Source organism: Phyllostomus hastatus, unplaced genomic scaffold, assembly GCF_019186645.2.
Source record: "Phyllostomus hastatus isolate PE091 unplaced genomic scaffold, TTU_PhHast_1.1 phas_contig_16, whole genome shotgun sequence".
Taxonomy (NCBI): domain Eukaryota; kingdom Metazoa; phylum Chordata; class Mammalia; order Chiroptera; family Phyllostomidae; genus Phyllostomus; species Phyllostomus hastatus.
The window spans coordinates 3,238,875-3,262,386 of record NW_025333643.1 but is presented as its reverse complement, the minus strand read 5'-3'; the positions used below and the strand labels follow the sequence as shown (position 1 = coordinate 3,262,386).

The 23,512-nt window shown below is 39.7% G+C and overlaps 1 protein-coding gene across 1 annotated transcript in view; it reads left to right on the top strand.

Moving 5' to 3' along the window:
* SYN2 (synapsin II) overlaps nt 1-23,512 on the top strand; it is a 194,557-nt gene that overhangs the window by 133,423 nt on the left and 37,622 nt on the right. The window contains exons 2-4 of the mRNA XM_045832069.1: nt 15,422-15,479; nt 16,915-17,006; nt 19,298-19,454. Of these exons, the coding sequence (XP_045688025.1) occupies nt 15,422-15,479; nt 16,915-17,006; nt 19,298-19,454 (307 nt within the window). The remainder of the gene's footprint in view (nt 1-15,421; nt 15,480-16,914; nt 17,007-19,297; nt 19,455-23,512) is intronic.

Here is a 23,512-nt window from a genome sequence, read left to right as displayed (position 1 = left end):
AAGTTACCAAATCGTATCTACAGATGTTGGTTTTCTGTACTGTTTTGTATAAGCATCCATTTTTTAAGATTTTATTTTTATTTATTTTTAGAGAGGGAGGGGAGAGAGAGAGAGAAACATCAATGTGTAGTTGCTGGGGGCCATGGCCTGCAACCCAGGCACATGCCCTGACTGGGAATCGAACCTGCGACACTTTGGTTCGCAGCCCGCGCTCAATCCTCTGAGCTACACCAGCCAGGGCTAGCATCCATTTTTAAAACCAGATTTTTATTACAAAATTTGTGGATGAAAAAGGGCTTATGCATAAGTTTGGTGACCAAAAGAAACCTTATGGGGTGATCTGATCATAAATTCCTAAACAGGCAGGTCATGGTGGGTAGTCATGCCCAAGGCCTATAGCTGCTTTAGTAAAAGGTATTTATTGAATGTTTATTTATTTATGATCATCTTATTTTTTAATTGTGTTTTTCCCATCACCATTTATCCCCCAGTAAAATATTTTTAAGCAAGCCCTGTTTATTATTTTTGTGCATCTAGTATAACATACCTTTGAAATGCCAGAAATAATACTCTTTTTCAGACCTCTCAAGGAAGGCGTAACCACTCTTAAGGGAGCACATAATCTTGATAACTATCCTGTACCTTGATTTCCTCCCACCTTTGCATAATAATCTATGTTATTCTCCTTCTTTCATTTTCCAAATGCATAAATGAAACTGCAAAACTGTCATTCTCTAGAGCACTTGAGATCTTGCTCCCAGGCAGTGTTGTCAGCATGACTCAAATAAACTCTTATGAAAATTCTCTACAGATTTGGATGTTTCTTACTTCAAGGAAGTCATACTCCCTAGGAAACCATTTTAAAATAGTAACAAATTGTTACTCTCAATTTTTTTCTCAATTGTTTTTTATTACAAAATTTTATTTAATCTAAGATAAAGCATGCATAAAAATGAATATTTTAAAAATTATTAGTGCCTTGTGACATTAAAAAAATGAATCATCTTTTAAAAATTTTTTTTGAATAATTCCATATTTTAGAAGTATTGTGAAGTGGTTAATAAGATCTGTTATGGAGTCAGTTTGTATGGTCTGGAATCCTGAATTCACCACTCAGTAGTTATATGACCTTGAACAAATTAATCTATCTGAGCCTTTGCTGTAAGATTATTTTATCTATACTATCTATCTTATCTGTAAGATTAGGAGCTAGTATTACCTCCCTTATTTGATTGATGTGAGGATTAAATGAAATAAGATGTGTAATATCAGCACAGCAACCATTGCTTACTAAGTACTTAAAAATATTACTTATTAATTTGACTATAGTTAATATAATTCTGGTGTTTGGACTCTGTAATTAATAATCTACTATATTTCTGATAACACTTTTATTTTTATTCTTTGTGCCAGAGCTAGGACAAAGTCTGTAGTTTTTACGTTTCTGCCCCAACCCCACCAACCAGTGCTTTGCATACTGCTGGACAGAAGTAGGTACCTAACCTAATGAATCTTTTTAAAAGAATAAATGATGAGAATATTTTAAAATTTTTATACAATAAATTTTACTATAACAGCACTGAATGATAGACTCCTTTTCAAAAAAAATATATCCAAACACTAAGGATAAAAGTGTACTGGGTTTTCAGGCAAATCATTTTGGGTTGGTTTTTAAAACTACTCTTTTGGGCTTGTAGAATGTGAAGAGCATTTCAGTGGATTGTTAGAGGTAACTGAAAGGATGGACAAATTCATTGAGCAGAAGAGAGTCAAAACAGCACCATGTATGTTGTGCTTCTATACTAAGGCATGACCTTCCATCTGGATCCCTTCTGGACTAAACTTGGTGTAACAGAAAGAGCGTTGGATTGAGAAGAGATCAGCATTTCCCACAGGTTCCCACCACAAGACGTTGGATAACTTTTCCTCTTTAAGCCTCAGTTTCTTCACCTATAAAAATGAGAGGATAGTATCTAATGTCCATTTTTCCATTCAGAACATGTGTGGTTCCATGTTGCTAAACTTGGGTGTAACAAGGAGGCTGTGGAAAGTGCCAGTTCTTCCTTCTTCCAGCCTGCCAAAATTTAGTTCTTAGTGCCTATTCTGATGAATAACATCTCCCCCTGAATTAGTGCCAGTTGGAAAATTGTAGAATGGAATGTGCCACCTGGGTTTGGATTTGGAAATCCAAAGTGCTGTTGCCTTGAGGTACAAGGATGTTTCTGAAGAACCTTGGTGGTGAGTAGGTTGATAATACCAGCTATGGCAGTTTGCACTTGGACCAGGAAAAGAGGGTCAAATCTTGTTTGCTAATGAGAACAAAATGAGGTAAGAACTCTTTTTTTATCTTTCTGCACTTTGCTATGTGAACCATGCCCTGGTTCACAGAGAGATGCAGTATCCCAGAGAGAATCAATGAATCAGTAAGGCGACAAAAATAAATAAAAGTTTCTTATGCTTCCACAATGCTTAACTGTTTATACAGGATGGGACAAAGGTAGGTTTACAGTTGTTTATAATTAATAAATAATAATATAAGAATAAATTGTTTTGTGTACTCACAGCTGTAAACCTACTTTTACCCTGCCTTGTATTCTTTTTTAAAATGAATTTTTATTTATTGGTTTTGGAGAAACATCGATTTGTTGTTCCCCTTATCTATGGTTTCATTGGTTGATTCTTGTATGTGCCCTGAGCAGAGATAGAACCCACAACTTGCCATATTGGGATGATGTTCTAACCAAATGAGCTACCTGGGCAGTGCTCCCACCCTGTATTCTTTATCATACTTGATCTCACAAGGATTCTGAATGGAAATCATGCCCTTAGATTCCACATCCTATAATATCATTTAGGGATTTCTGATGAATTCCAATATTCTTTCATTTTGGGGAAAGTTGTCTTTCATAGCATGGTAGAATGCAAAAGGAATGTGGTCTGCCTCTAGGAGTTTGACCTTGAAGCAGTTATGTATTTCCTGTCTCTGGGCCTCTGTTTCCTCATAAATAGAAGGCCTGTAAGCAAAAATGCCCCTCTCAGATGGCTAAGGGAATATGTTATTAATATTTCATATGAGAATAAAATCTATAAACACCTCAGTAACTAGTATGATGATTTGTATCTAAAATAAATCATTAAGACAGAGGATGGCACATTGGAATAAATGACCATATTTCTGTCTCATTTATAAGTGCCCAATCAGCATTCAAACAATGAATCCATTTTGTTGAAATGGGCTACATTTCAAAGGACTGTCACAGGTACATTGTTTAACACAGTGATTTTTACATAAAAAGGAGGAAGAAAAGGACCTAAAATATGTGGATGGGTGCTGTGCTAGATACTTTTCATACTCATCTATTTGTTTAACAAATATTATTGGACACTTAACATGTACCAGGCCTTATAATGGAACCAGGTATAGGATTGATACAACAGTTAACATGACAGCAAGGTCACTGCTGTCACAGAACTTACATTTTGGTTGCGGAGATGGGTGATAAACAAATAGTCAAAGAAACTTTAAAATAAAGATAGTATCTTTGAAGATAACAGAGAAAATGACTGGGAGGGGAGGGAACTACCTTAGCTCTGGTAGTCAGAAAAAAAAAGTCATTGAAGAAGTAATGTGTGAGCTGAGACTTGAATAGTGCAAAGATCTAGGGGGAAAGATGTGTCGGTAGCAAGTGCAAAAGCCCAAAAGAGATGGAAAGTTTAGCATGTTTGAAGAATACATTAAAGACATGGTCATTTAAATCTAATAAACTTTAGAAATAGGTATTATCATTACCTTACAGATGAAAATACAGAGAAGTAAAGAGCCCAAGTTCAAGTAGTAAGTTGAGGACCTGAAATGTAAATTCAGGTTAGGTTGGCTTTAAAATCCACACTGTTTCCACTGTGCTGTACCACCCAGCAATTGATTAAAATGCAGTTTCTGAGTTGGCTCGAATAACTTGTTTCTTGGTAACATAGTAGGGAAGGTACTCTTCCTTTTGATTCAGGGTGTGTATGGTATAAATTGCTATTTGTTCTTTGCATTTAATGTTCTTTGCATATAATATTGTGTATTCTTGTATGATACTGTTTTCTGTATTGTGGCTGTTCGTTACCTCAAGTCTCAGGTGGGTAGGTGTTCTCTGTCTGGGATCTTGTTTTGTCTTTTACTTTTTTACAAGCAATAGGTTTCTATTAAGGGTGTTTTTATGGGCTGAATGTTTGTGTCTCCCATCCCCCAATTCTTATGCTGAAGTTCTAATTCCAAATGTGGCGTTTTAGAGGTGGGGCCCTTTGGGAGGTAATTAGGTTTAGATGAGGTCATGAGGGTAGAGACCCCACGGTGGAATTGGTGTCCTTTTAAGAAGAGGGAGAGAGACCAGACCTCTTCTCTCTCCCCACACATGTGAGAACATAATCCCGATAGATGCATAAAAAGCCTATGAGATTACCCTTGTGTGTGTGTGTATATGCTGAGACCTCTTGGCAAATTTCAAGTATACAATACAGTAGTATTATCTGTTGTCACCATGCTGTACGTTTGATCTCCAAAACTTACTCATCTTGCATAACTGAAACTTTGGATTCTTTGACCAACACTCGTCATTTATCCCTCCCTCAGTCCTAGGCAACCGCTATTCTACTCTATTTTAGATTTACATATAAGTGGGATCTTGCAATATTTATCTTCCTGTGTCTGGCTTATTTCACTTAGCATAATGGGCTCCAGATTCATCCACGTTGTTACAGATGGAGGGTTTCCCTTCTCTTTTTTTAAGGCTGAATATTTTATTGTATGTATATGTCACATTTTCTTTATTTGTCCATCAACAGACATTTAGATTGTTTCCATATCTTTTTTTAATTTTATTTTTTATTTTTTTATTGTTCAAGTACAGTTGCCTCCATCCCCCCCCCCACTTTCCCCCACACCAGCCATCCTACCTCCCATCCTCAATCCTACCCCACCTTCAGCTTTGTCCATGTGTGCTTTACACATGTTCCTTGAAAGCCCTTCCTCCTTCCCCCCATTATCTCCTCCCACCTCCCTTCTGGTCACTGTCAGTTTGTTCATTTCAATGTTTCCAGTTACATTTTGCTTGCTTGTTTATTTTGTTGATTAGGTTCCACTTATAGGTGAGATCATATGGTATTTGTCTTTCACCATCTGACTTATTTCACTTAGCATAATGCTCTCCAGACTCATCCAAGCTGTTGCAAAGGGTAAGAGCTCCTTCTTTCTTTCTGCTGCATAGTATTCCATTGTGTACATTGTTTCCATATCTTGGCTGCTATGAGAAGGGGATGGTTTCTAAGTGGACCAATGGACAGAGGCATTAGTTTGACAAGAGGTAATTGGAAAACAGTATCTGACTGGGAGATTGATGTAATATTACCATTCAGTGTCTGAATGGTAGTAGGAATGGGTTTTTGCATAAGCTTTTTCAGGTTGTTCACAGCATGAGGGCATGGACTAAGGAGGCAAATGGGAGATGAAACACACCTCCACATTCTGCTTGCCAAGCCAACTACCCTGGGCCAGGACTGTCCACCTAGAGGAAGGGGTTCCTTTTTCTAATTCACATAAAGACTCTTCAGCAGTCTTGTAAGGGAAATAGTGGAAGATAAGTTTAAAATAAATGGCAGGCCCAAATTATAGAGGACATTTCTTTGTACTAGACTGCTGGACAGAAGTGTGCAGCTTTGAGCATAGTGGTGATTATGGCTGTGATTTGTATCCTACACTGGAGTTAAACTTGGATATTTTTCAATACAAGGAGCCCAGTTTATCTGGCATAAAATAAATCTATATCTTTTGAAAATTATATTTGCTCAATGTTTCTCCAAAGTAAACTTTATAACTAACCCACTTTGCTCCAATATCAAATCAGACTGATTTAATTTTATAAGCCATCATGGAAAGAGAATGTGTTCCATGACTCCAAAGCATTCTGTTCTGTAGCTCCACTATAATTACAGACAAATGCATCCAATCTTCCCATCACGTGTTCTTCTGAGATACAGGATTCTTTTTTTCCCTGTATTTGATAATCTTGTGCTAGTACATCATTTAATTATTCCCCAAAATAGAGACCTTCAGAAAATCTGCTCAGAAAAAGTGATCTGCTGTTCCTAACTGAAGTCACAGCTGGGGTGTTTACTCAGAAATTAGTCATTTTCAGAGCTTTAAGATTGCTGTTTTTCTTAAGAGGTCTCATCTGCCATCTAAGGCTGTTGAAGCTTTCCTGTGGAACACTTGAGGGAATGTTATAAACTCCAGAGGACTAAGTTGGTATCACCAGAGATCTGTAAGCCCTGGACCCTATCAGATTGTGCATGGTTGCCCTGTCTAGCATTAAACTCCATATGTCTAGCTGTTTTTAGTTCAATAATCCCACAAACATTTCCTGAACATCTATGTGCCAAACAGTAGGCCAGGTATTGGGAATACAAAAATGAATAGAGCACAATTCCATCTAAAGAAGTATATACCCCTAAACTTGATCATCAGGAGCACTGAATTTTAATTTTACTAGCTAGTTCTGCTACCTAGTAACTGCTACCATTAAACAAGTTGCTTAATTTATCTGAGCCTAATTTTCCTATAAAACTACTGACACTGAGATGACATTCATGTATGGTGTGAAATGTAGTAAGATTAGTTTGGTTATCTGGGAAGAATGAAGCATATAGTCACTCAGGTTCTCTTTCCCTCCTTCACACCCTTCTGTCCCTTTTGTATCTATACCTTTACAGACTGGAAAAGACTCATTATTTCAGCCTTTCCTAAAATCAAAGCCTTTTTATTTTGTTCTGTTTCTTTTTCTTTGGGCCATTTCTCCTTTTATCATGTCATTTTTGTGTAGATAAGTGGACCTGATACTCTGTATCACAAATACAATATGAAATTACTAAGGCTTGTACTCGGTCCGAGTGTAAGAAACCTCTTATATTGGGTTTCCAATAAACTTTCTGATGATAACATTTTTTTTTACCTCCCACTTTCTTGATCTTTTCGTGTTTTGTCTGATATCCTACAGGACTGATGTCTTAAGAAAACAACTTTCTGCCATTTTAGGTTCCTTTACTGGATTGTAGTTGAACACTCGTTATCCTCTGATAAGATCATTTCCCCTGAATATGTTTTCTTACACTTAGTCACATTAAAACTCCTCTGCCACTTTTCTGCCCACGTCCACATCATCTTTCAGTTTATCCCTAATCAGCTTGGCATTTTAATCCCTGGAAGAGCTGAATGCCATCTGCAAACTTGGCAATTTCCCTGTGCATTCTCTTCCAGATCCTTCATGTGAATGTTAACCAGTTTGTTTTCTAGGAAGTGCCTTAGTTTCATAGCATTTGTTTTAATAACTTAATCACTGAGTTAATAAAATGAAGGAACAGCTACAGAATGTTGCATTTATTCAGAAAAGTGCTCAATTTCTATTCTTTCTTTCTTATTTCTAAACCAACTATCCATAACAGACATTTCTTCTCCAGGTACTGAAAGAAAGTTTTATGGTTTATAAATTATATAACAAGTCCAAATTTAAGATAATAACCCCTTTACCAATGTAAGGTCCTATTTTAGGTCTCACTCATGTCACTGTTCCAGAACATCTATAGTGAGAATCCTGTACCACTTTCTATCACTTCATTAAACCCTATTTTTAAGTAATACTGTCATTTCCCAGATAGATTCTAAATTCTAGGCCTAACTGATCAAATGATCAATTGAATTGCTAGGTGAGTACTGTCCAGTATCTATTGATTTGCCATTTAACTGTAAAACAGTAAGTCCTAAAATCTAGTTTCTGCACTGGCTTCTGAATGATCTTGAACTGTAGTTCGCTTTACACCAATCTCTTCCATATTACAGACAAAATGATCTCTCAGATCTTAGGCACATCTGATCATGCCATCTCTCTGCTTAAAAATCTTTGATAGTGTTTTTGGAGACAGTTGGGAAAACTTGAATACAGGCATATCTCAGAAATATTGTGGGTTTGGTTCCAGGCCACCATAATAAAATGAGTATCAAAATAAAGCAAGTCACACAAATTTTTAAGTTTTCCTGTGCATATGAATGTTATGTTTACTCTATACTATTAAGTGCGCAATAACAATATGTCTACAAAGACAACATATATACCTTAATTTTAAAATACTTGATTGATAAATAATGCCAACCATCACCTGAGCCTTCATTTTGCTGATGGAAGGTCTTTCTTTGATGTTGATAAAAATACAACTATCTGCAAAGTGCAATAAAATGAAGTATGCTTGTATAGACTCAATAAAGATGTTAAAATTATTCATTATTAAATAATAATTAATTATGCCCTGGCTGGCGTAGCTCAGTGGATTGAGAGCGGGCTGCGAACCAAAGTGTCGCAGGTTCGATTCCCAGTCAGGGCACATACCTAGGTTGCAGGCCACGGCCCCCAGCCCCCCAGCAACCGCACATTGATGTTTCTCTCTCTCTCTCTTTCTCCCTCCCTTCCCTCTCTAAAAATAAATAAATAAAATCTTTTTTAAAAATAATAATTAATTATTAAAAAGTGATTGATTAAAATGCAGTTTCTGAGTTGGCTTGAATAACTTGTTTTTCTGTAACGTAGCAGGGAAGGTACCCTTTCTTCCTTTTGATTCAGGGTGTGTATGGTATAAATTGCTATTTGTTCTCTGCATTTAACGACCATACAGTATTGTATATTCTTGTGTGATACTGTTTTCTGTATTGTGGCTGTTTGTTACCTCAAGTCTCAGGTGGGTAGGTGTTCTCTGTCAGGGATCTTGTTTTGTCTTTTACTTTTTTTACAAGCAACAGGTTTTTTTAAGGGTGTTTTTGTGGGCAGAATGTTTGTGAAAGGTAGATGTCTAGGTTGGCAAATTCATTGAAAGATAGTAGATAGATTGGAGGCTACCAGAGACTGAAGGGAGAGAAGAATGGGCAGTTAATGCTTAATGGCTAGAGTTTCTGTTTGGGATGAGGAAAAAAATTTGGGAATAGTGATAATGGTTGCACAACATCATGAATGTACTTAATGCCACTGAATTATACGTTTAAAAATGGAAAATTTTGTTGCATGTGTTTTGCCAAAATAAAAAAATTTATCGTTATCAGTTAGAGATAGCACTTAAAATTTTACAGGAGAAATTATGTTATTTGGGATTTGCCTTGAAACACTCAAACAATGGTCTCAGCAACAATAGTTGAGGATGATAGATGAAAAAGATTGGCTAAATGTTAATAGCTACCAAGGGTAGACTTTTTTTCATAATAAGATGCTCCTAAAAAAATTTTGGAGGCTAACCATTAAGTCCCAGCTACTCAGCCTGATGTTTGAAGCTCTTTGCCAGTCTGTCTCTTCTGTTTCTCAGGTGACTTAGCTGTCACTGCTCACCCCATAGTGCTCTCCCCTGCAGTTAGCTGGTCTGCTGCCTTGCTCTGTGCTCTTAACTGCCTCTGTGCCTTTGCACACACATTTTAATTCTCTTCCTCCTTCTTATTTGGCATATTTCTACTCCTTATTTAAAACTCAGCCTTCCCAGACTCCTCCAGGCAGTGAGAACTCCCTCCTTGGGGTTCTCATAGTCCCTTATTTCTACCCCTGCTACAGCTTATATACTCTGTATTAAGATCATTATTTATGCTTCTGCTATTCACTAACATGCGACCTTCTTGAAAGTAGAGGAAACTTACTTTTCACTGTATGTCTTTCTGGGCTATATGAAACTTTTGTTGTTGTTTTAGCTGTGTTATAAATATTTTTAAAGGAAAAGGTTGAAAGGTGAGAATGTGAATACTAGTTATAAATCCTAAGAGTTAAAAAGGACCTTAGCAATTACCCATATGGATGGATATTGACCTCCATTTCTAGGCTGTGCTTTCTCTATTTGGCAACTGCTAATGAATGCATTTTTACATTTCTAGCAGCTACCACTGAGTGCTCAGTAAATTGTTGCTGAATTCACTGACAAACTACAGCCCTTTTTCTACAGATTGCAGAAGGCCAACTATCTAAGCTTGGGGTGTGTGGACATATACTTTTTAGAAGAAACCATTGATTTTCAGGCATGGTTTTTTAAAGCAGTAAGTAAGCACCTGGAGGAATGACCCTGGGCCAAGGGAGTCTGGCTATTCCATTGGGACTGCTGCCATGTCTCCAGTACATCCACATCTTGCCAGTGGGTGGCAGCAGATGCTCACAAATTCTCTTCAAGACCAGCAGCCTTGATTTTACTCTCTGGTTATAGGATGGAAAATAGGTATCCTCTACAATTTCCTGACTTCTTGATATCTGAAGATGCTTGGCTAAAAGACCAAGGTGTGAATTAAGACAGTGTGAGCCAGAGACTGAGCACCTTGTTAAAGATAAATGTCCAGCCCAGTGCTAAGTATTATATTTATTATGCTGTAGGTTCCACAGTCCTAAGAAAGCCCTCTCCTCCCTAAGTGCCTTCTGGAGCCTGCAAATGCATTGTTGGTGCTTTCATCTTCTAGCTTGAGATTTTGATCCTTGTGCAAACTTCAGTCACCTAGGGAGGATTTACACTCTAGGCTGTTTTTAGGTCTTTTAGTTCCAGTTGGATAGATGGAGATTAAGAACAAATTTTCATGTATGAAAGGCTAGAGAAGAAAGAGCATGATACCCTGGGATGTGGACATGCAAGAAGAGAGAGGAAGATTACTGGGCTTGCAGAGACAGGCTCAGTCCACTGAGTCCTGACAGTGGCCTCTATCTGGTTTTCTACTTTGTCCAGCCAAAACCATCACTCCTAACGTCTCCAGTCAATAAGCAAGCATTGATTGTGAACTTACACAGCTTGGTGAAGGAGTTGGAAATTTACACAGCTTGGTGAAGGAGTTGGAAATTTACAGATACAATGATTATATTTGTACAGGCCTTAGCTCAGCACATATAATGTGACAATAGGACATAACCAATATTTAAAATCGAAATGTTTGGGAAAATCCAGGACTTACTTATGGATGGTCCTTGCTCTGAAGCATTATGTAATCACAGTCTAGTGGTCTGAGACTGGGGGTAGGAGAGGGGTGTCACAGATGATTAGACAACAGAGTTTAGAAGATGGTATCAGATAATGATGCTATGAGCCAAATATGAGCAGACAATAAGTAGGATGAAAGCTCAGAAGAGGAAGAAGCTATGTTAGCTGTGGTAATAGTAAAATAGCAATAATACCTAATACATAAATGTTCGTTGCATTTTCCTAATAGTAATTAATATTTGCATAGCATTTCAAGTTTCCAACACTTTAATGTCAGTTATTCTCATCTGGCCTCATTAAATCTTCACTACAACTTGTGAGTCAACTATTATAAATTGAGGGTAAAATACTTAGAATAGTGGTTAGTACATAGTGAATATTTGCTATTATTATTAGCTCTCTTTTATGTATCAGGAAACTGAGGCTCAGAGAGGCAGTGACTTGCCCAAAATCACAGAGCTGAGAAGTGGTGGAACTAAGCCTGAACTCAGCACCCTGGCTCTTATTTGTAGACCTTTCTCCATTATCCCATGCATAAAAGAGGGGTATTTAAGCTGGGCTTGCCTAGTTTAGGCTAAATTGGGAGGTGGCCTTAGTGGAGAAGTCTCTGAAATCATGCCCCTCATGAGCCCTATTTGACAGGAAGATGGGAATTGATGAGGGTGTTCAGTGCCTTGAGTAAGAAGAGTTAAATCTAGAAGCCTCTACTCATTTTAGCAATAAGAGGAGATGGTCCATCAAGGAAGCTCCAAGCCATTAAACTCACATACATCCTCAGCTGCTAGGCTTGTTAAGAAAATGTTACAATAGGGGGAAATTGACAACACAGGCACTCTTAGGTATTTTTAGTCTGTGCTTCAAGGATGTACATCTTGGGTTCTGTTTAGGACTGAGCACAAGGGGGTGAGTTTGAATTGGTTGGACAAGACTGCCAGTCAGAAAATCCCTAATGACCACCTTTTTTTGTCTCCAGTTTAATGCAAGGGACTGTATGTGGGAGGTAGGGGTGGGGGACTAAGGGAGTTGAAATAACTTTCTAAACACCAGAAAGGGTACTATAATATTTTTCTTGGGTGGATGGCAGTGTGGAAATATCAGTAAAAACTATAACTGTGTCTATTCCTTGCATTAGAAAGTCTACAATGAATTATTTGTCCTTCTAATGTACAACATAGTGATTGTAGTTAATAGTACTATATGTATAGTTGAAATTTGTTGAGTAGAACTTAAGCATTTCTAACACACACACAAATAATTATGCGAGGTGATGGGTGTCTTAACCTGATTGTGGTAATCCCATTCACAAAGTATATATCAAATCATTGTGGGGTACACTTTTAACTATATATAATTTTATTTGTCAATTATATTTCAGTAAAGCTGGAAAAAATACATTACTTATTTCATGGATATATTCTTAAATGTAAGCCATTGTAACACTGTTCGTAATAGCAAAAAAACCCCCAAAACTAGAAATCTAAATACTCACCCAAAATATTGATTAAATTATTGTATGACCTTTAAATGGAATTTTGCATAACTATGAAGAAAGAGGTCCATCAATATGTGCTGAAAGCATATCACTAAGATGTATTTTTAAATTCAATGAAAATCAAAGTTCAAAAAAGGAGAATTTATGTAGCATGATGCCACATGCATATTTGAAGCATATATGTATACAGATTATTCACACATTTTTCCACAATGGAAAGATATGCTTGCACTGATGATGGGGAGTATATCTGATGAGAGAGAAAGGAGAAACTTATTTTTCATTTTATCCTTTGACGTGCTTTTTGATTGGTATAACTATATGACATACTCTTTTTTTTTTTTTTTAATTTAAGCCTTTTGTCTAAGGTCACACAGGAAAGGGCACAGCTAGGATTCCCACCAAACTCATTCCAGGAACCTTGTGGATTCTAACACACTGCCTCCTAACAGTGCTCTTAGTATAGGCAGTACTTTTGTCGCTTGCTTGTAAGCTGCAGAATTTTTTTATGAAAATACCTGGAACCAAAACATCCAAAGGCCAGGAGCTGGGAGAATGTACTTATTCTCCAGAGGAGGCTCTGTGCCCCATCTGCCTGCCATCTTGGCTCCTTTTTTATAAGATGTGGCTCAGCCAAGAGAGGTCAGTGACCTGAAGCCAGGAAATACAGACTGATTTCTAACAGGACAAATTACCTTAAGGAAAAGGCATTAAGATAGTTGGAGAGGTGGGGGTGGGGAGAAGGCATGAAAACAGTATCATTAGCCAGCTTGGTAAATGGGCAGGTGCAGGAAGTGGCAGCTAAACCAAGCCAGAATCTATAAATATACTTCAATATTAGTGTTTAAAACCCACAAAATAAATGAGTTTAAAAACTTGGCAGCACCTAGATATAAACTCTTACTTCTAAGCTTAATTCTTATGAACTGTTCTGTGATTTGGGTATGTTATTTAACTGCTCTTGGGTTTCAGTTTCCCTATCAGTTAAATGGACAACACTGTCTGACCTGGCTACCGCAGAGTTGTAAGGAACAAATAAGGCAAGGAATGTACTTTGAAAACACAAGGCATTGTACAATATGAGAAGTTACTGTTAATGTCTCTGAAACTTACTGCCCAAAAGGAGAGCTGTTTTGAGATGGAAAATGGGAGAAAGCATCCAAAAAGCATTGCTGGTAACAAGGTAGCACACCTAACCAACACAAGAAAGGAGCCCCATGAGTCATTTACTCTACAATGTAGTCATGTACAGACTCCAAGACCTGCAGAATAATGATAGTGCCACGTGTAGACTATTATTTAAACCCATAAATAAGATGGAACAGTAGCCAAAGGGACAGGATATGTGACAGGCCCCTTGCCCAAGGGGCTTACTGAGCTATCAGTTTTGAACAAGGTCCTAGAAGCAAACTGATGGCGCTTAGTAAGGAATTAGAGCAGAGGTGGGGGATGGACTTCAGTGATTCAACTCTGGAATGGCTAAGTGCCTCTGAGGAACAATTTGAGGGTGGCCAGGGACTTGGATAGGACAAATGACAACTTCCTAGTACGGACTGTTCCAGAACCCAGAGATGAAAGGAAATAGCCTGGCGGCATTCTGGGTAGTTCACAGGAACCAGGATAGGAAGTATTTGTAGTAGAACTAGTGCTTACAACGTCAACTCCCTTTTGAGTGGAAGAAGGAAAATGGGGGGAAAAAACACGCAATACAGCACACATAACAAGTCAGTTTCTGTAATGGTGGCAGTAAAGATGGAGAGAATGAATCAACAGAGGGAGATAGTACCATGCAGTGCCAAGGGCATCAGACTTGGGTGTGAATACGTGCTCTGTCACTAATTTACCTTGTGACCTTGTATATGCCATTTTCCTCCTCTGAATCTTGGTTTCCTCATTTCAAAAATGAATACCCTTTCCCCTGTCTTATAAGTTGTTAAGAAGATTAAATGAGATGTTCCTGAAAACAACTAATACACAATTCCTAGAACATCATGCCCAATATGTTAATTTATTCCTTTAATTTGGAGAGGGACCTTAGCAAGTCATCAGTGAAACATGGTAATTTTGACATTTCAAACATTGGGAAAGCAAGCCCAACCTAGCTAGTAGGTACAGTGTGGAAAGGCCCTTTTTACAAACGGAGAACCAGCCTAAGTGGTAAGTAATAACATCTTTTGGCAGGGAGGATAGGTTAAGGACAAAGTTGAAATGGATATAAATGTAAGCATAACACAGTCTACTTGTGTGAGGCTATAAAGCCATTAATGTGAAGTTCCCCCAGACCCATGACAAAAATGGGAAGATAATAAGTACTGTATAACAGCTTGACTCATTTTTTTGACTTCTCAGAAATATAGGATAACTTCTGTGTTCAATTATAGTAGCTTTCCTCACAATCCCCCTCTTTTTTTTTTCTGGTCACCTATTCTTTTTGGAAGTATTGGTATGAAAAGGCAAAATGATAATGGTTTCTTTAAAAGTAAAATTCCAAAGGTGGAAACTAACTAGGAAATCAGAGTGAAATGGCAGATTGGGGAAGATAAGGAAACTATAGAAAATTGACCTTGTCTTTACCAGGAATAATATTAGGGAAATTCCTACTTTTAGACTTCTTTGGTAGCCTTTGGACCAGAGATGTTATAAAATTACAAAACCTGAGAGTAAAAAGGTGCTTTGGTTTATTTTGTAGGTGAATAAGTTGAGCATATACAAGGTCAATGGTTTGCTTGAGTTTCCCAGTCATGGTTGTCCAACTGCAAAGTTAGGCTCTACCCCTAACACACATGTCTTGACTGTTATTCTGGGGTTCTGTCTGCTCTAGGCTCAACTTTATAATAGTTAATTTCTAACCTCAAATACTTATATAAAACTGATATGTGGGTTGTTTTTTTTCTCTCTCTCTCTTTCTTTTTCCAGGGCCAAGTGCTTTCGGGGCAAAAAAGTCCTTGGAGATTACGATATCAAAGTGGAACAGGTAATCAGCCTGAAGCCCAGAGCTGCATTTCCATCGTCAGTCCTCATTGGTCCCCTCCGGCATTCCAGAGTGAACCATTTAGTTCTGCTGAGTGGAGTACAGTGTGTCTCACCGGGTTCTGCGCTATCTCCTCCACCCCACCCTTTCCCCAGGGTTTTTCTCTTTATGAGACATAGTCCTGAACGCTGTATCTTTCAATTTCACTGACTTTCTATCTTGGTTCTGGTGTCCATAGAGAGGCAAGTAGTGTGGCTCTTAGGGCCCTCATTCAGTGCAGGGTTCTCAGGCTAAGGAAAACCTTAGAGGAGTGTCTTCCCAGGACACTGGCCACAGCTCCATGTTGTTGGTGGCATGGTATTCCTGGGTAGGCACATGTTTGCCATTCAGGTATGCGGCCTCGAGTGGTGACTACTCTGGGCTTGAGGCTATACTTCAGTGGGAACTTAGAAAAGAACACCTCCTTGTTTTAATGCAGTGAATTCCTGAAAGGCTCATTTTTTATCTTCCTTTATTCTTTGCTTCATGATAAATAGAAATTAGATCCATTTGGGTAGGAGAAAATGTATGGTTTAAACAATGCATGGATTTTTTTAGGTAATAACAGAAGTTATCATTCCTTACACAGTATACCGTGATCCACAGAGTACTTTCCTAACCATTATTACATTCAGTTCTTTTCTTAAAATTTTTTAAAAATTGGTTTAAAAGAGTAGGAGAAATACCAGTTTGTTGTTCCACCATTTACTGGTTGACTCTTGTATGTGCCCTGACCAGGGATCAAACTCAAAACCTTGGCATATTGGGGCAAGGCTCTAACTAACTGAGCTACCATTCAGGGATGCATTCACCTCTTAAAATAAGTTGTTAGCTAGGCAGGGTTGATACATTTTTTTCCCATTTTATACTTGGGAGGACCATTTCCTCCAGAGAACATAAGTAACTTGCCTAATGTCTTGCGGAGCTAGTTGGGGGGAAAGCAGAACAAAAACCCACTTGCCTAATCTAAAACCTAGTACTTTTATGTTGAAACTAATAAAGGGCATGTTGTTCTCAGAGAGGCAGCACAAAGGATGCTGCTGGTGGGCTGGGAGTCTGAAGACCTGAGTTTTGCTTCTGTCACTGCCAACAATAAGTTTTTGTTTTGTTTTGGTTTTTGTCTAGAAAAGTAACTTAACTGCTCCTTATCTCCGTTTCTTCTGCCTCATAGAGTTACTCTGAGTTAAATGAGATCAGTTTGTAAAAAGCCTTTGAAAACTGTAAATAAAAAGTTTGGTAGTGGGGATGTTGTTGCTGCTGTTGCTATGTGGAGGACTTGGCCAAGTTGGGACTGTTGACTTATTCCCTTAGTATTATTTTTATTTGTATTTACTTTTTTTACCATAATAAAATTATATAACATGAAATTACATTCCTAATCCTTACTGTTATTTTCCAGGCAGAATTTTCAGAGCTCAACCTGGTGGCCCATGCAGATGGGACCTATGCTGTGGATATGCAGGTACTCCGGAATGGCACAAAGGTTGTACGGTAAGGTCCTTTCTGTCCTCAAGTTCACTGTTACTGTCTCCAAGTTAGCATCTCTGGCTTGCAGAGGCAGTTTCAAAATCAAGTGTTAAGGTGGGATAATAGTTAAGGTGGGAATATAGTGTGCAGAACTTGATGATGTGTATAAGAAGGCAGAGAAAAGCAGCTACTCCCTCAGGGAGCTCTTGTTCCAATGGTAGAGAAAGCTTCATGGACTGAAAGCTTACTTAGAGGTAACTAAATTTCTGTCAGAGGGGTTCTGGAACTCTAGCCCCAGTTCAACCAATGCAGCTCTGTGCTTTTATCTCTGCATATATTTTCCTGGAATCAGGACTTCATTGCTTTAAAAAATGTTCGGATCTGGCTTGTGTGGCTCAGTGGGTTCAGTGCTATCCTGCAGACAGAGGGGTTGCCAGTTTGGTTTGTTCAAGGTGCACGCCTGGGTTATAGGCTGGGTCCCTAATTGGAGGCGTGTGAAGGGCAGCCAATCAGTGTTTCTCACCTCTTTTTCTTCCTCCCTTCCATTCTCCCTAAAAATAAATAAATAAAATCTTATTTAAAAAATAAAAGAAGTTGTACGGCCTTTAAAAAAAAGTTTGAAAACCTCTTATCTAATTCAACCTCCTATTTTACATTGATTTGCTTAAATTCACAGAGTGAGTTGGTAGCAGAACCCTGTGTTCTATGTGAATTCTTTTAACTCCTCGTCCTGTGTTCTTTCTGTATTCCCCACCCTGGGAACTCATAACTCTGACAGGAAAACCTAGAATCAGAAGTGACTGACATTGTGGGTGGAAGAAAATTTTCAATCACAGAGCACTTACATGCTAGGTAGTGTGCTGGGCACATATGTACATGATCAAGCGTAATACAACAGTTCTGTGAGGGAGGTGATGAGAATTTTAGATTGGAGGAAATGATTTTCACTGTATTATTCTTACTAGGGGCTTGGTGTGACTTCAGGTTTTCAGATATCAGAGTCTTGCTCCAGGAAGAGTCTTCATTTTACTCTTGTCCCTCTCAACCTGCAGTACCTTGACACTGAGGCCCCCAGTATCTAATAGGAACTGGGACAGTGACAGGAAATTTGGAACCTAACAACAGAAAATGTGAGCTTGTCCATCCTGAGTTCATTTGTCCTGGAGACTAAGGAGGAGGGCAGAAAAAGAGATGTTCATCCTGCAAGAGAGACAGTGGGTTTCTCTAGCTGCAGGTAGAGTGAGTTATGGGGATACATGCACAAACTAGGTGGTAACAGGGTGCTGGGAGGGATCTAGCAATAATAAGGCAGGCCCTTCCAGATACCAGGAACTCAAGAGCTGGCCACAAGTCTAGAGCTCAATTCCTATAACTGGGATATGAGGTTTGATCTTAGGCATACAGCTAGAGCCAGTTTCTCAGAATTAGGGCACTTGAAAGTCAGAGCATCTCCAGCACTTGATGCTAAGTCTCCTGAGATACTGAGGGCTCCTTCCAGTCTCACTTTAAAAGACTGATCTCTGAGCCTAGGTGGGGCTGGAGGTGTAGGTGGGGGTTGGATGGATGCCTGAGCAGAGAACCAGGTAGGTCATTGCAATGGTGTGAAACTGCTAAATCCTAGAGCCTTGATGATAGATGCTGCCACAGAATTGAATCTCTAAGAAGATAAGGTTCCTTAGGAGTAAGGGCATGAAGACAGGGGCTCTGGTACTGTGGATCAGCTGTGGCTAAGAGTTTTGTTGGCTAGAGGTGAAATGCAGGGAGCTTTCCCATGCATGGAAACATTCTGTACTCTTAGTGCTTCCTGTAGCTGTTGCTCAACCTCAGTCCTGCAAAAAATATTTGTACTTCTCCCTAGTGTCCGCTTTGGAAGAACAACATTAGGAAGTCTGGCATCTGGTCTCAGCCAGCCTGAACCCTTGCTCTCCTGGGGGCATGATGAGGGCATTGCCTATTTTAAGGAGCAGATTTAAGGAGCTTCAGCTTTCACACTGACCCATAGTGACAGGGAAAATCTCGTTCACTTAAGGTATGAGGATCTGTTTCTTCCTTCCTGAAGATATTTGCATCTTAGAAAAAGGCCATGTTTAACCCAGAGGAATAGGAATTTCAGAAATGTGTTTCTCAAATCTCCTTTGAGATGTGCCATAATACCTCATTTCTAGTCGATAAAGAAGAGGAATAATAAAATAAGGGGCTTGGATCAGGTGGCCCTTAAGACCTCTTCTCTATTTTGGGCTTTGGAAATGGGAGATAAAGTGACATATGACTTCAGGTGCTGTTTAATGGCAAACTTGGCTCTACGTTCTCACCAGGTCCTTCCGGCCAGACTTTGTGCTCATCCGGCAGCATGCATTTGGCATGGCGGAGAACGAGGATTTCCGCCACCTGATCATTGGCATGCAGTATGCAGGCCTTCCCAGCATCAACTCACTTGAATCCATTTACAACTTCTGTGACAAGCCGTGGGTGGTAAGTGAGGTCTCCTCCTCCCAGGTAAAAGGGGAGGATCCAGGTCATGTATCTCTCAGTCCACCAGGAGGGACCACCGGTAAACAGGATGCAGTGGGCACTAGCTGAGAGGTTGTAGGAAAGAGCATCAGCTGGGACATGGGAAGGACAGGCTCTTACAAGAGAATCTTTTCATCAAGAGAAGGTATCATCACAGGCTGGGGCACCTTTGCTGCACAGTGGTCCTTTCGCTTCACAGCAAAGTCACACCAAGATTCTGTGTAGAAGCCCTTACAAGTCTGTAGGCTCTGCCCTCAGCCATAGGATGCAACAATAAAAATACCTGTTTCCTGCCTTCAAATGGGCTATCTATTAGAAAGCCCCGAGACCAGTGGGGGCCAAGGAGATGTTCCGTCTCAGAGGGATGTTAGTGACAGTCTTACTGAATGTTTTAACAACCTCAGATTCAGATTTATCCACAAAATATGAATCAGACACTCATACGAGCTAAAAGTGCCCTTAGAGATCGAATCTCCACCCTTCATGGTAGATATATGAAAATTTAAAAGGAAAGTAAGGAGTATAAAACCATTTACTCCATCACACCAACATCTGACATTTTTCTATTTAAATTTTATTTAATCTTCACACTAACCTTACCAGGATGGTATTATTATCATTATTACCACTTTCTACAGAGACATGAGACCCAGAAAAGGTTAAATTACCAAAGTTATGCAGCCAGGATTTCTCTAGATTGCACTGTCACTCACATAAATTAAGTTACTGTGTGAGGAAGAAGCCGGTGTTCTCTTCCTTGGCTTGTCTAGAGATCTAGGAGGCAGTGGGAACTTCCGAGCAGAGAAAAAGAGTGGGGCTAACAGGGAGAGTGACCTTTGATGGCTATTGGGGTGCTCTGGCCTCCCCTCTGACAGCTGAAGCAACCCAGGTCCAATAGCCCTGCTGCTACAGGCTGGCCCTCTCAGAAGGAAACACCTGCCCCTAATCACATCCTCCTCCTCTTGTTTTCCAAAAATCAAATTTCAGCGATCACACGCTGGCTTGCCAAGAGTCATGGCACCAGTGGCTGATTTTGAAATTTCTAGACCTCAAGCTTCTCCACCACTCAGGGAGCTGAAGATGGTGTTTTGTTGGTTTTTTTTTTTGTTATTGTTGTTGTTATTTTGTTTGGTTTTGCTTTTTAATGAAATAGACCCATTGCCTCTGCTCTTGATCTTTTTTTCACACCTGAACTCAAAGTTTACCCATTCCCTTGAAAGCCAGGAAGAATCAACAGTATGAGAGAAAGAGTCAAAAGACCTGGGAATTGCTGTGGTTGAGAACGAAGGTTGGTTTTCCCTTGTTCAGCCTTTTCCCTCTGTGTGGCCTAAGGCATCTGGAATCCTAGTTTTACAGAAACAAGCTAAAAGGGTTGTGATTTGAGTGTGTTGTTACTTGCAGAAGAACACATATGAGGCCTTTACCAAGCCTCCTTGTAGGGACCTCCCCTTTCTCCTTAGTCATGTGACCATCCCTACTACACATAATGCCCTTGTCCTTCCCCCAGTCCCTTCAATACCTGTTAGAATTTGGCTCCCTCATAGCCACACAGGGCAATTCTGCTATTGTCAGCTTTTTCTGGGTGATTTCACTTACCAGCCTTCTGACTAAACCCCTCTCTGCCATGGTTTCTTTGTCTATAAACTAGGAATATTAGTACCTGCCGCCAGTTTGCCATTCTGGTTGTTAGAGTCCCCTAGAATTTGAGACCTCTTAAAGAAACCGGTCCCCTGCTTTATGTTTTAAAAAACTGTGCAAGAGGCAGGGAGGAGAGGATCAGAGAGCCTGTACCCAGAACTTTGCCCCTCCTGGGATCTGGGATCTGGTGAGGGTTCACATTCTCACCCATTCATAATCCCAGCACATTGCCTTTGGCATTGCATCAGAACAGCACGGCTCCCTGGCTAGACACCAAGTTCTCCCTTCATTTTTACTAAGCAGCTGCCAAACTAATGGCATTTTACATACTTGTATTGTTCTCTGCCTGTTAATGGGAGTGGACAAATTAGGTGACTATGAGGGGAGGGGTCCCTCTGAGATGATGACTTTGGTTCATATTTTCTAAATTTCTTAGCTTGGTATGAGGAAAGGCCTCAGTTGGTTGGAAAATGCTCTACTTCATGTCACTGTGTCTCTGAGCACAGCTGCATCTCATAAATTGGCCAGAGGGCACACTGGAAGTCTGGAAGGAGAAGTGGACCTATCATTGAAAGGAGCATTCCAGAGAAAGCAAAAACAACTCCACACTGTACTGCTGCAAATGTATCTGAAATCCCTGTCACTCTTTCTAGGTTTTTTTAGAGACAGATACACTAGGGTTGAATTAAATGTTTTATTTCCAGGAGGGATAAGGATAAATTATTAAATTCAGACTGATCTTGAAAGCCCATTTCTTCCAAGAAGTCTTTCCTGATTCATTGGATGAGTGGTTATAAAGAACATTATCTTGCTGTTTGTTGCCAACACCACCACCCTCAGCTCCCAAATCCGTTCTTTTGTCTATACATAGAGGAAATAACCCTTATCAGATATTACATTTGTTTAATTGGTGACTGTGTGCTTGTGATTTAATCTAAGTTTCCAAGGAGGCAGGAGTTAGGTGCCAAACCCAGTACCTTGAACAGACAGGGACTGTTAGAGATAAGGTGAGGAGGATAGGGTGAGCTCCCAGGGACCCAACTAGTGCTTGGGAACTGGCTACCGTTTTAGTCTTGTGCTGTTCCAGGACTGGGAGTTTGCCGTGGGCTGTCCTGGCATCAGTGTGGTGCCTGTGTAAGTCTCCCACATGTTGGGAAGATAGAGACTCACATGCCTTGATGCCATGCCAGGGCGTGGGCTACAGCAGGACAGAGGTTGTAAAGCAGAGCTGGCTAGGGATGCTGAAGAGCCTTGGAAACTCAGGCAGAGCAGGAGTCCAGCCAGGCTGAGGTGGGCAGGCAGGACTTAAAGATCAGATGAGGTGGTAGATAGAGAGAATCAGAGGAGGCAGGAAAGGTATGAGGGGTTGGTCTTGATAATGAAAACAAGTTGAAGAATCATAGAATGGTGAGGACAGCAGGGTTCAACAAAGAATGCACCAGGCAAGAAGAGACCTGACAGCCTCAATTCCAGGCATGGTCTGGGAGCCTAGGCTTCCCTTCAGTTCTCTAGCCTTAGTCTCCTCATTTGTAGAATGAGATATTTGGTCCAGAGCTCTCTAAAGTCTCTTTCAATAATAAAATCTTAGGGGCTTGAGAGTCTACAAATCTTACTTTCAGAAATCTAGAGTCACCAACTCTGTGTTACTAAGGGACGTGATCCAGAAATTTCAACATTTTCCAGCATTTCAAAAACAGTAAAAAAATTATCTTTGCTCATAAAAGGACCACAACAGATGATCATTTAAACTACAGTTTGATGATGGAGTTCAGGAGGATATGTAACAAAAGATATTGTTTGTGGTAAAAAGTTTGAGGAACTGATCAATTCTCTCACTTTATGTATGAAGAAAATGAGGCCTGGAGAGGAGAAATCATTTGCCAAAGTATACCTACTAAGTTAGAGGCAGAACAAGAATCAAAAGACTTCAGTTCCAATAACCCAGTTCTGAGCTTTTACTACTCCAGCCCCCTCTTCCTCACTGGCTCATGTGCCAACATCCCTTATAAAGAATAGGATCTGAGCTTTTGAAAATGTTTTAGCTCTCCTTTCTCTGAAAAATGGAAGGCAGCTTTTCCATCTAGCAGTTCCAAAAATCTGTTGCTTAGACTGTGAAATAACCCAGAAGCACTGGAGGAAGGATGCTGAATTACCCCTGCTGCCAATGCACTAGGGATGTGTGTGGGGGGTGGGGCCAGGGGGCCAGAGGGTGTGAATGAATCGAGTAGGAAAGTACTGTGTGTTTCCTGTGGCAAGAGCATGGTTTTTACAGAGCCTGAAAGGCAGCTACTTGGAGGAATAAAAAGAATTATGAATTGGGAATAAAGGGGTCTGGCTCTGAATCTGGCTCAACTACTCTGTGACCTTGGGTAAGTGACTTG